The following is a 13,538-nucleotide window of genomic DNA, read 5'->3' as shown; positions in this document are numbered from 1 at the left end:
GAGTACGTTGACTCAAGGAGTTCACAAGATTGAGGTTGCAGAGAGGTTGGGACCATAATGTACGCGAATGTGGCCTCAATTATAGAAATTACGAATACAAAATTGAGTCGCATCATCACCCACTACGTTAGTTGCTGATCTCTCTTGGCCATGAAGACTGAGCGACTTCACTTCCAAGGAAGCGCCGAGTAATGCAGTGGTGCTTTACAAAAAAAAAAAGAAAAAGAAAAAGTGAGGATCGTGAGTGGGGGGAGCACGTGACCACCGCGAACGTCACATTTTGCGGGGCTTTTATAACGCGACGACCAATGGTGGCTTCCAGCACAGTTGTCCGAGCGAGTCGAGCTCGATGTTCGTGATGCGATTGCGACCAACATAGCGAAAGTTATCAAACGGATATAAAGTCTCGTCGGACGCACGCATATAAATGCCAACGCACACGGAGCAGCGAATGATCCAGAGTTTCGTTCTTTCTAGTGATTGCAGTAAGTTAGAAACTAAGGCGTTAGCGACATAAGGAAAACAAATAAAATATGATGCGAGCGACATTGGTGAGCTCTGCTGTGAGTGACTCCACTCTCCTCCATGAGGACTATGGAACTCGGCTAAATGACACCGTTTCCGAAGGGCTTTCAACTCCTACCACTGCCGCAATGAACTTCACTGTGGTGGAATTCTACATCCTGTCGACCTTCCCCTCGTCGACCGCGCTCCCGAAGACGCCCACATTCGAATTGGCCTATCTCATACGAATCATCACCCTCTCGACCATCCTCGCGTTGTCCGTGCCTCTCAACTTCATCGTCCTCTGGACAGTATGGCGACAGCGGCGACGAAAGTCTCGCGTCAACCTACTCGTGCTGCATTTGACTGTCGCCGACCTCCTCATCACCTTCGTGAACATTTCCACCGACGTGATCTGGTTCTGCACGGTGGCCTGGCTGGCGGGGAATACGATGTGCAAGTTGATCATGTTTACGCAAACCTTCGCCATGTACGCCTCCTCCTTCGTTCTCATCGTCATCAGCATCGACCGCTACGCGGCCATCGTTCACCCGCTAAGCGTTCGCGAGGCGGACCGGAGATGTAAAATCATGCTCAGGGTAGCGTGGACCTCGGCAGCTGTGTGCAGTATTCCTCAGGTAATTGTCGCATATCTGTTTTCAGAAAACATCTTTCATTAATCCTGGTAGTTGTATGATGCGATGTTATGTATATACCTTTAATTTCATCTCAATTCTTAATTTTGTATCCGTATCAGCAAAGGAAACCCCCCATAACAAAACAAAAAAGTTTGCAAGAATGGATATCAGATCCGTATATTCTTTTCCCGTGGTCTAGCTGGAACACTTGCTTTTGTTACTATATTTTTTAACAGTGCATGAGTTTTAATAGTTACTTGTTTTAAGGCTGCTGAAGCCCAGTTGGTATAGTATGGATAATGGTATCAGCTATCACATATTGACACATGATGAACTCTTTAATGTGCTCACTATGTGAATCACTAAATATAGCAATCATGTATGTTGGTTTAGATAGCCTTCCCTTTTTCGTGTGATATCAAGAAATGGGCAACCACCACATATTTGGGGAAACCCCATGAATGTCACATCATTTAACAAAAATATCACAGTACTATGAAAAACTGAACATAAATGTTGCAATATTAGTTATTTGTGATGATCAAATTACAAACATCAACTACAATATTCTTCTTCTACTCTTGATTAAAACAATCTGAATACACACTAGAAACTTAATGATTGTCTATACATAGCCATAATACAGATCAATTACACCAACGTCGTATTTTTGTTCGTTACTAATGTTGTGTGAAAAGATAATGCGTTGCTGAGATGTATACACAGGTATACTATTAGGTAACAAGGAACAATTTTCAGCTCTCCCTCTCTCTCCCTCTCCTCTATCCATCCATCCATCCATCCATCTATCTATCTATCTATCTATATCCATCTATCTATCTACCTATCTACCTGTCTGTATCTATCTATCAATCTATCTATCTCTCTATCTATCTGTCTATCTATCTATCAATCTATCTATCTGTCTTTATCTATCTATCTATCTATCTATTTATTTATCTATCTATCTATCTATCTATCCATCCATCTATCTATCTATCTATAACCTGCATCTATCTATCTGTCAATCTATCTGTCAATCTATCTATCTATCTATCTATCTATCTATCTATCTGTCTATCTATCTATCTATCTGTCTATCTATCTATCTATCTATCTATCTATCTATCTATAACCTGCCTCTATCTATCTATCTATTTGTCTGCCTGTCTATCTTTCATGTACTTGAGTCGGACATCATTATCAAACATCAAATATCAAAGATGCAACAGTTACTAATGTTGTGTGAAAAGATAATGCGTTGCTGAGATGTATACACAGGTATACTATTAGGTAACAAGGAACAATTTTCAGCTCTCCCTCTCTCTCCCTCTCCTCTATCCATCCATCCATCCATCCATCTATCTATCTATCTATCTATATCCATCTATCTATCTACCTATCTACCTGTCTGTATCTATCTATCAATCTATCTATCTCTCTATCTATCTGTCTATCTATCTATCAATCTATCTATCTGTCTTTATCTATCTATCTATCTATCTATTTATTTATCTATCTATCTATCTATCTATCCATCCATCTATCTATCTATCTATAACCTGCATCTATCTATCTGTCAATCTATCTGTCAATCTATCTATCTATCTATCTATCTGTCTATCTATCTATCTATCTGTCTATCTATCTATCTATCTATCTATCTATCTATAACCTGCCTCTATCTATCTATCTATTTGTCTGCCTGTCTATCTTTCATGTACTTGAGTCGGACATCATTATCAAACATCAAATATCAAAGATGCAACAGCAACTTAACATGAATTGCAGCTTCCTGCTTGGTGTCCTATTCAAAATGCAAGAACTACATGAAAAACAAACCAATTACCAACGAACGTATTCATTAAAGGAGACCCCCCCCCCCCCCATCAGATGATTGTCAGACTTTTCCGTTTAAACATTTATAAATTTGTTACTAGGTACAGAGTTTCGTATTCTACAGTGATTGATATGACGAATAAAAATGTTTTCAAAATTCATAACAAATCACAGTGAACGAGGATGATGACATGTCGTTTACGTAAGAATGTATGATTGGGCGCTCAGGGAAGCAAAACAAAGGAAGAAATCATGCACACATTCTACACTGGTAGACTTGTTGAGAAAGTGGTATTGTTCGTTATGAAAACGCATTGCTAGATGACTGAAATGTGTGAGCCTCCTATGTCATCATCCTTGGTCAGTGTAGTATGTTGGGTCTTTTTTCAGAGTATTGGTTTTTCAGCTCAAGGAGCACAGTAAATTCCACGAATATGTATATGGCACTATGGATTTATGTACTATTACCTTATAATAAATTTTATCAATTGTGCGTAATGCTCCTTCAATTACTATCATGCCAATGACAACGTATAGTGTTTTTTTCTATTCATTTCACTTGAGGTGTAGAAAAACAAGCATTTCACACATATTGAACGCGTATATCCATACATAAAATCATACACGCACACACGCATACACAAACTCACACCAATCAGTTAAAGCGCTGTTCAAAGTAATTTTTAATACCTAGCGATGCCTAGTTCATCGCTTTGAATAAAGCAACCAAAAATCTTCAAAATGGAATAAATGAAAGAATGCTTTTATTTGTCACATCAAGCCTCTCCAAAATCTTGTCATGCTTGTCATGCCATCATATTGCTTTTTTTCCTTTTACTACTATAAAGCGCCATCAGTTGTGCATAGTTTTTAAACCTGCGCAGATTTGTTCTTGAAAGAAAAACAACAACAACACCACCTACTTTACACAAATTATAATTTGGACTTCTTTTACGACGTCATAGTGACTTAGGATAAACACGTCACATTATGATTACAACTACCAAACAAGTAAAGAACACATAAAAATGACATCAATGAATTTGAACAAAATTATCAAGAAAGTTGCTTTGCGTTGTAAAGCGCAGACAAAAAATCAGATAGATTAAAACAAATGCTTGTAATGTTGCAATGACTCCCAACTCCAATCTGAGAAAATGTTGACTGTACAAGCTCTCTAGGCTAGGATTACAAGGACAAGCAGCGCAGCTTCCAATCGGTACGCATTTACAACATCATTAAAGGGGGCTTGAGGAAGTATGGGGCCCCCTAATTCCGAGCTCGCGGCGGCAGTTCGTCAGTTGCGAGGATCTCAAGTATTCGGCAAAGCACGTACTGGTCCCGCCGCAGAGAACGCCAGACTTCCTGTACAGGTTGAATGTCAGCATCCCCCCCCCCCCCCCGTGTTACGCTTTCTTACTGAATTATGGCTAGTGTTGAAGAAGAATGCCAAGTGTCCCAGCCATGCTACTCCTCAAGGGGGAACCAGCTCTTTTTCCACGCTGGAGAAAAGTATTGCTGAAAAGGTTGTTTTTTATCTTAATATTTCGTTTTGTTTTTATTTTTGTTTTCAATAGAGAGCATCGGGAGATACAATCAATACCTCCATGTGTGGGCGCACCCGCATTCCCGCATCTTTTTCTTTCGCGTGTCCTATTCTGCGGGCAGGGAGGTGGACCACCTCCCTGCTGCCGGTAAGATCAAAGGGAAAAAGCAAGGTTTCGTTCTGCTGATGAAAAATTCAAATTCAATTCCACATAAACATTCCACATTAACTTTATGATAATGGTAACAATGATTTTTTTTTTTTTTACACGGTGGTGTCAAAAAAAATGTGAGAGATCGGTGCAAAATAAAAAAAGAAAATGACTTTTAAGAATACTGAACAACCTAAAACTGAATCTGAAACAAGCCTAAAAACAGCATGATTGCTAGTATCCGGCTTTATTTTTTTCTTACGAGAATCAAGATTCATGAAAAGAGACCCTCTAGTTGTTTCATTAAAATGATGCCACCTTCTTCTTCACATCATCATTTTCTTACCTGGTTATGGCAGACACTTCTAGGTATTTGTGTTACCTGGACAGTCAGTGATTTCGTTATAATCGAGGAGCACCATGCGATTGACACCGGTCGCATCCCCGGGAGATGAACTGCGTCTCAGATCTCAGCTCCGCTATTACTTTGAGATTTGATTTCCGTCGTTCTATGTCAATAGTTGATCGGCGCAAGACCTTACGCGTTCTGAAAACGCCATCTGTCACTGAATCTGCCTGTTTTTTCCCCCATGTTTCCCCTTGGAACGAAAATAAAAATTATTAAAATGACGTGTTTTTACCCGTGTTTTTTTTAACCACACGACCTCTCGGGGAATACACGCATTTTAATAAATGTAGAAAATCAGACAATGCTACGATCAACAAAATCAAATTTTAACATCCGCTTGACCCCAATGGCGCGTTGCCAAGGTGACCGTGATCTTTGTAAGTAATAATTACTTGATAACAATGAATATGACACACCACAGCGAATGGACACAGTCATACGGAAAAAGTTGCCGAATATCATTTTCCTGCTGTCGATACTGTCGATTTTTTCTGTCCATAAATTGTCAAAATGTTACACAATCTCTCTCATCCCTATAAATGGGTAAAAAGGTGAAAAAGTTTCAAAAAGTCTAAAATATGCCATTCTTGAAAATCTGCTGTTAAAGTTTTGTTGCAGTCGAGATTATGACAAGTTATGCAATCAAACGCAAATAGACAATTCAATACGCTGTATCGAATGTTTCAGAAAAAAAAAAACGTGCTCTAGAAATGTGGGCAGAATGTACTTATGATATCAGACTGTTGATTTTTTATGTGATACTTTATCTCTTTTTTTTTAATCGCAATGATTCCTGAATGTTCTCATTTCTGGTCAGATGTAAATGCGTTCAATGTTCTAAACCTCTCAGCGACAGATACACCATGAAAATTCCTTTGCACGTCTTTAAGTCTGGTTCGTCATCCTTCTTGGCCGAGCCTCGCGCATTCATACCAGGGTCGATAACAAATTTCCATCCAAGCCTTATTCCTCACTCTTCATACCTCAGTGGTGTTCATCGCCTCCTCCTCCTCCTCCTTCTTCTCCTCTTCCTCCTCCTCCTCCAAAGCCGTCTCGCATAACTCACGGGCGAGAGGAAGTGGAAAGTAAATGGGAAGGGGGTGTGGAGGGAAAGAATTGATGCAGGTTGCGAGAAATGATGCTATTAGGAGAAAGACGAGGAATCCGTAAGGCATTAGTAATGAGCGTAGAAAATGGCGGATTACGTATGCTGGATATGACACGTGTTGTTGTTTTTGCTGATGTTGCTTTTCGTGGAGGGGCGAGGTGCGTCAGGCAGCAGGGGGAATGGATTAGGTCCGCTGTGCAAAGTCCACAAGAGCCTAATCGTATACAACGGGCAAGTTGGAATAATTTGATCAAGTGACCCCGATGTTTGGCCAGCCGAACATTTCACTTTGAGCGCCTCAGCGAATTACAATTTCCCAACTAGACAAGGTGACCGTCAGAATTCAAGCATTCATTAACGAAAGAACTCCGAACAGATCGATGTAGTCGTTTTTTTTTTTTGTGCCAATTTATACCAGCCTTACAAAGCGTGTGTTTTACCTGACTGTAATAGCCCAACTGAAGAGGCGCTTTCCATCAGCAATTTTTCGCGCGAGCGCGTCTCTCCGCTGTGTTGCAGTCAGTTTTCTTTCGCAGACGACTGGAATCAGATGGTCTATCGTAAGGATTCAGTTTCCTTTGACCGAGATTATCAGGAGAATGAAGAGAATGCAATGTCGCTTTCGAAAGTGGATGGCGAATGTGAAAAATAGATGGGTGTTGCTTGTGGCAATAGCCTTAAAGTTCGTGTGTCACTTTTGCAACCCTAAAAATCCGATCCTTGTCATAAGCTTCTACATTTTAGAGGTAGATAATCATTCTCTCTTTTTCTTTATTAGCCTTGCAGTTAAGATGCATTTTTTTTTTCTGTCTGAGCAGCTGTGAAACATTTGATTAGCCTATTTTGGAACTCTCTTCGGCAGGGCTATCTGAATTAAGCTACTGTTTGCTTTTGAACAATATATACACAAAAAAACAGCCCTTTCCTCAAAATATTTAAACTGGGAACTTTTTTTAATGACGGAAGGGAAAACAATACTATCGAGATTTTTAGGAATTCATTCGGACCCCGGAAAAAATTCCAATCGTTGTTCACAGTAAAAACGGGGAGGGTATTATCCCGAGTGAGTGGGGTTAACTCTCTTTTAACTCTTGATGTATGACTCAGTACTTCATACACAATGTTGGGAGACATTATTCTTCAACCTTCTTTTGTTTTTTCCCTTGAAGTTTGCAAAAGGAGAGTATGACTTTTCGGGTCATCGACCTTGCTTCTGTTTAAAGGCAGTAGTGACGATTTCCTTAAGATAAATAAGTCCTAATGTCTAAATTCATATCAAAATAGAATGTGCCTTGGAGCAAATTTAGATTGGACAAAGAGACGGAACTTTTTAAGATATACATGTATTTTGAGTAAAGTGAAAAAAAAGGAATATTCTGAATACTGGCTGCGCCAGTCTGCTCCCCCCCCCCCCCCCCACACACACACACCCACACACTTTGTATGAACCCTTGCAGTGAGGTGAAAATTGAATCTTTCAGTCATTATGACACAATTCATCTCAAATACAGACATGTGATCACACTAATTTCCCCGCTGTATATAGAGTGTCAGAGGGTGCTGAAGTTTCGTGCTTCTCAGATGAGTTATAACATTTACACATCTACTGAAGATCGAAACAGTTGAATTAAGGGACATTAACCCAGATGCAGAGAAGAGCCCAATAGAGAGCAAGATTGCTAAGACAAAGCGGGGTCTTGGAATTGCTTGTTGCCCTGTCAAAATATCGACAACTACATTGTGTGACTTGCGTCTGTATAATGATCATATTTGATATTATATAATTATACAGGACCTGAAAGGAATAATAAAAGTCGCATTAGAAGCTTTTTATTCGTTCGTTTGTTAAGGTCAGATTCCGGAAAGAATCTAAGCTATCCCATATACATAACTCATGTACTGTTCATATGTCGCCAAAGCAAATGATGTAAAAAAAAAAATAACGAATATGTTGAAATGCTACTTTTCGTCAAAAGGAACATTAAACTTGAGGGTCCATTTCAAGTGCATTAAATCACCCCTGCATTATGCGTGGATTTAAATCAGAACGCCAGGGCTAAAGGAATTATCCGATTAACCTACATACAACTTCGGCACACTAATAAACGACGCTCTGTTCATAATAATGCCAAAGTATCAAAGCTATACTTTTTGGTCATTGCTTCTTTTAGCTTGATCTGCAGCGTTTTCAGGAGCACTTTCATTTAACCCATGGGTGGAAAACAATGAAAATCAACTTGAGTTCTCAAAAAGGGGTCTGGAAAAATGGGGGAGGGGAACTATGATGATTAAGATTATGCTTCGTAACTTCAATGCTTCAATGCAAAAGGAGCAACGCTGCCAGATAGCACCTAAAACTCCAATGCCTTCAGTGAAATCCATTACGAATGCGTCTATTCGTGGATTTTGAAATGCAGCGCCTCACACATACACATGAATACACACACACACACACACACACACACACACACACACACACACACACACGTCAACAACAAATATATTATGTATACATGCATTTGTACGTAAATTAGTTGTAGTTACTATAGCGTCAGTCCATTTGTAGTGCTTCTATGATAAATCAATCTAAAATACAGGGTATTAAATATTCCGATGAAATAAGAATACTAGTAAAACGTAAGAAAACATTCATAATTACGATACTGATATACTGCAAGGTTTATTTTATACTTATCCTATCAACATAACCTGAATACCATTAACCTTGAAAATGGACTTGCATGTAAAAATAATCAGCAAAAGTCTGACTAATGAGAACTAACGATTTAATGCGTAATGATAAGCTTCGTGGGCCAACTGTTAGTATTACACACTTCTAATGACACCCATCCGCCCACACACACAAACACACACACACACACACACACACACACACACACACACACACACTTTTAAGTTTACGCATGAAAAAAAAAACCCAACCACTCTTCTTATTGAAGATCGCCGTGCTGTACTTGTAATGAAAACTTTAGAGGAGGGTCCGGTCTGTGCTCTACACTTGCTTCTACGCACTTTTATTGATGGGAGAAGGAGCTTATTAGAAACGATGTATCAACCTCCAATGAGATATCTCTAACGTCGCCGTTATTGTAGAACACATTTGTCTCACAACTGACTTAATAAAATCACCGATCGATCAAAAACTCAGGCTTTCGAAATCTTCTGTGAGTAGGAAATCCAACATCCTTCCTCGCTTGTGCAACTGAGATCTGTCTCGAAATAATTGTCTCATATAGGAGACATAGTCCAGCTATATTCATTCCCTCCTATTGCTCAACATAACTGTCGCCCCAAAAGTCTAAACAACTTCCCTTTTAATATGTTGGACGATATGGAACACCTGATTTGGCTATTTTTTCGAAAAGCTTTAGAAATCCTTCAATTAGGAGTTGTCTGTCATAATCACCCAAAGTCTGAAACAAAATATATGTTCAAATTTCATCTTTTCTCTGGGAATCTTTCACATATCATTGCAAAAACAAATACTTGGTGGAGATATTTTGTTATCATATCTGACTTTCATGATATAACACATCATGTTCGGTATTTCATGCAGGTCACGATATAGTTCAAGATGTCTAAATGGTGATAGTTGAAATCTGTCACGCCAAGTCGTGTATTTTTCATCGTCTACCTTTTTTTTTTTTACTTCCCAACCAAATACCCTTACGTACCTGGGCCCCATGTGATAGCAAGTCTTGCGAGGATTGCAACTTTCCATAGCAACAGCCAATCAGAACGCTGGATACTTGTCCACACCATGACATTTGCCATTTCAGCAAGAGTGCTATCAAACATCTCTTTATGAAATCAGTGGAAATGAGGGCCTTATCCCATTTGTAGTCATGTGCTTAAACACCTTTTATAGATAGCTTCTCTCTAAAAACGTTTCTTTGCCTTTATAATTTGCCCATTTCATTTAAACTCTCCTTGGAAGGGTCATGAAAGGTACATCAACTTAGACATTTGTCATCACTGATAAATGTTTATCTATCTATATAATTATTTATCTTTACATGTATCAAAGGAGATTGACACCCAAATATATTTATGTGGAATGAGTGATCGGCAGCAACAAGCAGAAGAGCATATCAGTGAAAGTTTGAGGGAAATTGGACAATCCGTGTAAAAAGTTATGCATTCTCAAAGTTTTGTGCCACCATCGCTGGATGAGAAAGCTACAACGATTTATGACGTCACGAATTGACAACGACGTAAAGAAAATATGCAAAGTTTCATTATTTTTGAAAATTATATAATCCCTCAATTTGTTACCCACATAACATGGTGATATTATCCCCCATATTTTCCGAAAAAAGTAATTCCAGTGTTCTTTCATCATGCTAGAAAAGGGAAACTATATTGCATTTTCTTGATATTTTTTGTATCGTTGTGTAAATGTGACGTCACAAAATGTAATAGTCTTCTCATCAAGCAATGGCTGCACCAAAACTTGAAAAGTTCTTAACTTTTCAACGGATTGGCCTATCTTCGTGAAACTTCGCTGATGTGTTTTACTAATATTGTTGTATATCTAAACTAAACGTTTCATGAAGTAAATGGTTAATATAACCATTTGTCAATCAGTGCAATGAAGACAAATCTTTGATAGGTCAACCAAATATCTATCCGGGCTAAACTGGTTCAGTTAGCTCGTGTATTTCAAATTGTTTCTTGACATCTATTCTTTTGGGGCCATGTAGGAGTATCCAAATTATATGTGCTCACTGAAAAAAAAAAAGAATACTAACACATGAACAAAACGTTTCGGAGAGGGTAATACTCACCTGCGAAAATCTTAAACCGAAATTCCAACTAGATATGTCGCTTCGTATGAAAACAGATAAATCGAAAATGTAGATCAGTGATTTTTTTTTTTTTTTTTGGGGGGGGGGGGGGAATAGACACACACGAAAACAGTTCTGAACTGTTAAAAGTTTGGAGGGCAAGACGAATTGGCAACTCTATATGACTAAAAAGTTGACGAGCTCTCCTTTCCATTTGTACACGAAAAATCAATAATTTTTATTTTCTCAAAAAGAAAATTTTCAGATTATATATTCTCGGTATATAACAAGAGTAATACGTTTTACACGTCCTCTACCGCTGATAAGTTCTGTATGTGCAAAAATATTTGAGAAAATGAAAACTAAAATTGTGTGTGCAAAACAATCGGAAAGCTGCCCAACACCTTATTCAGACAGAGTTGACAACTTGTCTCACTCTCTAAACTTAATCATTTTTAAAATTTTTGTTTGCGTGTGTGTGTGTGTGTGTGTGTGTGTGTGTGTGTCTGATTTTTCCTCAAATATCCATTTATCTACTTCTCTGGCTTTCTGTTTTCATACAAAAGCACCATAATATCAGAATGTACTTTCCTTTCTAACATAGAAGCCTTGATTTTCCTGTCATTCCGTTCGCATGAGGTTATTGTCGACATAGACTTCTTTTGTCCTTTTAAGTCCGATGTTTACAAGACATTGAATTTTCACTCGATCAAACCTCCGCCTAAAATGGACATTCTCGAAGAGAAGCTATCTTCTATTTTTTTTTCCCGTGGACCCCTTGAGCTAGGTGCTATGGCAGGATGAAAACACGTTACTGGTCCACGTAAATGTTGCGTTTAATGTCAATTGGCTGAATTGCTTTATACGCGATGTGTTGTCGTTTCGGAGTTCCCAAGTCACCCAGAGTTCGCCGGAGCTTATTTGGCTGTCATGTCACGGTGGGGGACAGTCATTGATTATTGTAAATCTGACCCTGAAGTGTCAATTTTGCGGACTTTTAGTCTTTTGGGCAGGTTTTAAGCAGACTGCAGTACAACGCTCCACTTGATAGTTTGCGTACGATGTAGAGTCTATGGTCACGAGATCGTCGTCTTATCTTTTAGTTGAATTGGGATTGATTCGATCACGGGTACTTCTAAATTGCAGCGCATGACGTTTTTGAGCGATTGCTTCATGATTTTCATATTACTGTAATAATGTGCGCCAAATGTCTATTTAAATCTATAAGCAAGTAATAACTTTTAGGCACAGGTGCATCAGTAAATCGATATTTTTTTTTCTTGCACTCCATCTTCGTATAGACTTCCAACAAAATGAACCAACTTCCGTGAACCTTCTACCTTTTCCAGAGTAATGCAGTTAATCTAGAAATAATCGTTTGGCTGATGTTACAGCTACAATTTGATCACATTAACTTCGAAGCGACGCCAGACGTTCCAGTCATTACGCAAGCCTTCCCCGCGATGTAGATGAGAACACACTGTATTCATTCGTCTACCCGTTCCTTTGAACCCTGGCTTGACGGGTGTCGCGCACTGCCGAACTAATACCCGCAAAATTAAGGTTAAGTCGAGATGAAGGATGCGAGGATTTTTAACCCTTCTTTTCCACTAGAAAAAGTCTCTATGGATGACGCCAAGTGTAAGAGACAGTACTGAATTAGTCTGGCTGAACCCATGTCGTTCTCGATCAGCATTGCTACAGATTATAATCTATCAAGTCTTCGAGGACAGACAACTTGCAGAGATAGAGAGTACAGTGTCCCTCGGCGTGCAGTACATTGAAACATTACATGAGCGTAATCACATGCCAGCCCCCCCCCCCCCCCCACCCCCACATCCACCCGACGTGAAGACGAACGAATCAGGATACAGGAGACGAACATCTTTGCCTGTTAATACGTGTGTATGTGTGTGTTACTTGTTTGTATGTGCGTATGTGTGTGCGCGTGCGTTTGTGTGTGCGTTTATGCATGTATGTGTGTGTGTGTGTATGTGTGTGTTTATGTGCGTTTCCCTTTTTAATCTAGTCGGCATACACTGAAATACGTAAAAAAAATCAACACGCCAAGCCTGACATTCTTCGAATGATATATCGTTTAGAAATCATGTTTAAGTTGATGATTTCGCTACATATTTCAAGCACATCCTGACGAACCTGTCCGTTCTGAATTAACCATTGCCAATATCGATTTATCGCAACAACAACAACAACAACAACAACAACAACAACAACAACAACAACAGTTTGATTGCCCAGGTCGATTGAAAACGTGTTAGCCATGTGTGGAGTGACACCACCACCTCCCCCCCCCCCCCCACACACACACACACTTTGTATACGTGTCCACCATCAATTGTCATCGTTTTGTGAAAAGTACTCTAGCATGAAATACAGACAGTCCCCTCGATGTACTGCCAAAAACAAAATGGAACTATTTAAGTCATGACTGTGACAGTCGGATCCCCAGCTGGCACTGAAAATCTAATTGCAACTACAACCGTTCCGACTCATCAGCCGCTAAAGCTAGCGTGC

General features: G+C 39.3%; 1 protein-coding gene across 1 annotated transcript in view; it reads left to right on the top strand.

Moving 5' to 3' along the window:
- Positions 1-533: 533 nt before the first annotated feature.
- The window catches only part of LOC139725582 (gonadotropin-releasing hormone II receptor-like), a 90,004-nt gene continuing 76,999 nt past the window's right edge, over positions 534-13,538 (top strand). The window contains exon 1 of the mRNA XM_071636673.1: positions 534-1,142. Within this exon, the coding sequence (XP_071492774.1) occupies positions 534-1,142 (609 nt within the window). The remainder of the gene's footprint in view (positions 1,143-13,538) is intronic.

This window comes from Diadema antillarum, unplaced genomic scaffold, assembly GCF_040938485.1.
Source record: "Diadema antillarum isolate AM-2024a unplaced genomic scaffold, OU_Dant_1.0 seq00000050_RagTag, whole genome shotgun sequence".
Classification (NCBI taxonomy): Eukaryota; Metazoa; Echinodermata; class Echinoidea; order Diadematoida; family Diadematidae; genus Diadema; species Diadema antillarum.
The sequence above is the reverse complement of the archived record's forward strand: the minus strand, read 5'-3'. Positions and strand labels throughout refer to the sequence as shown.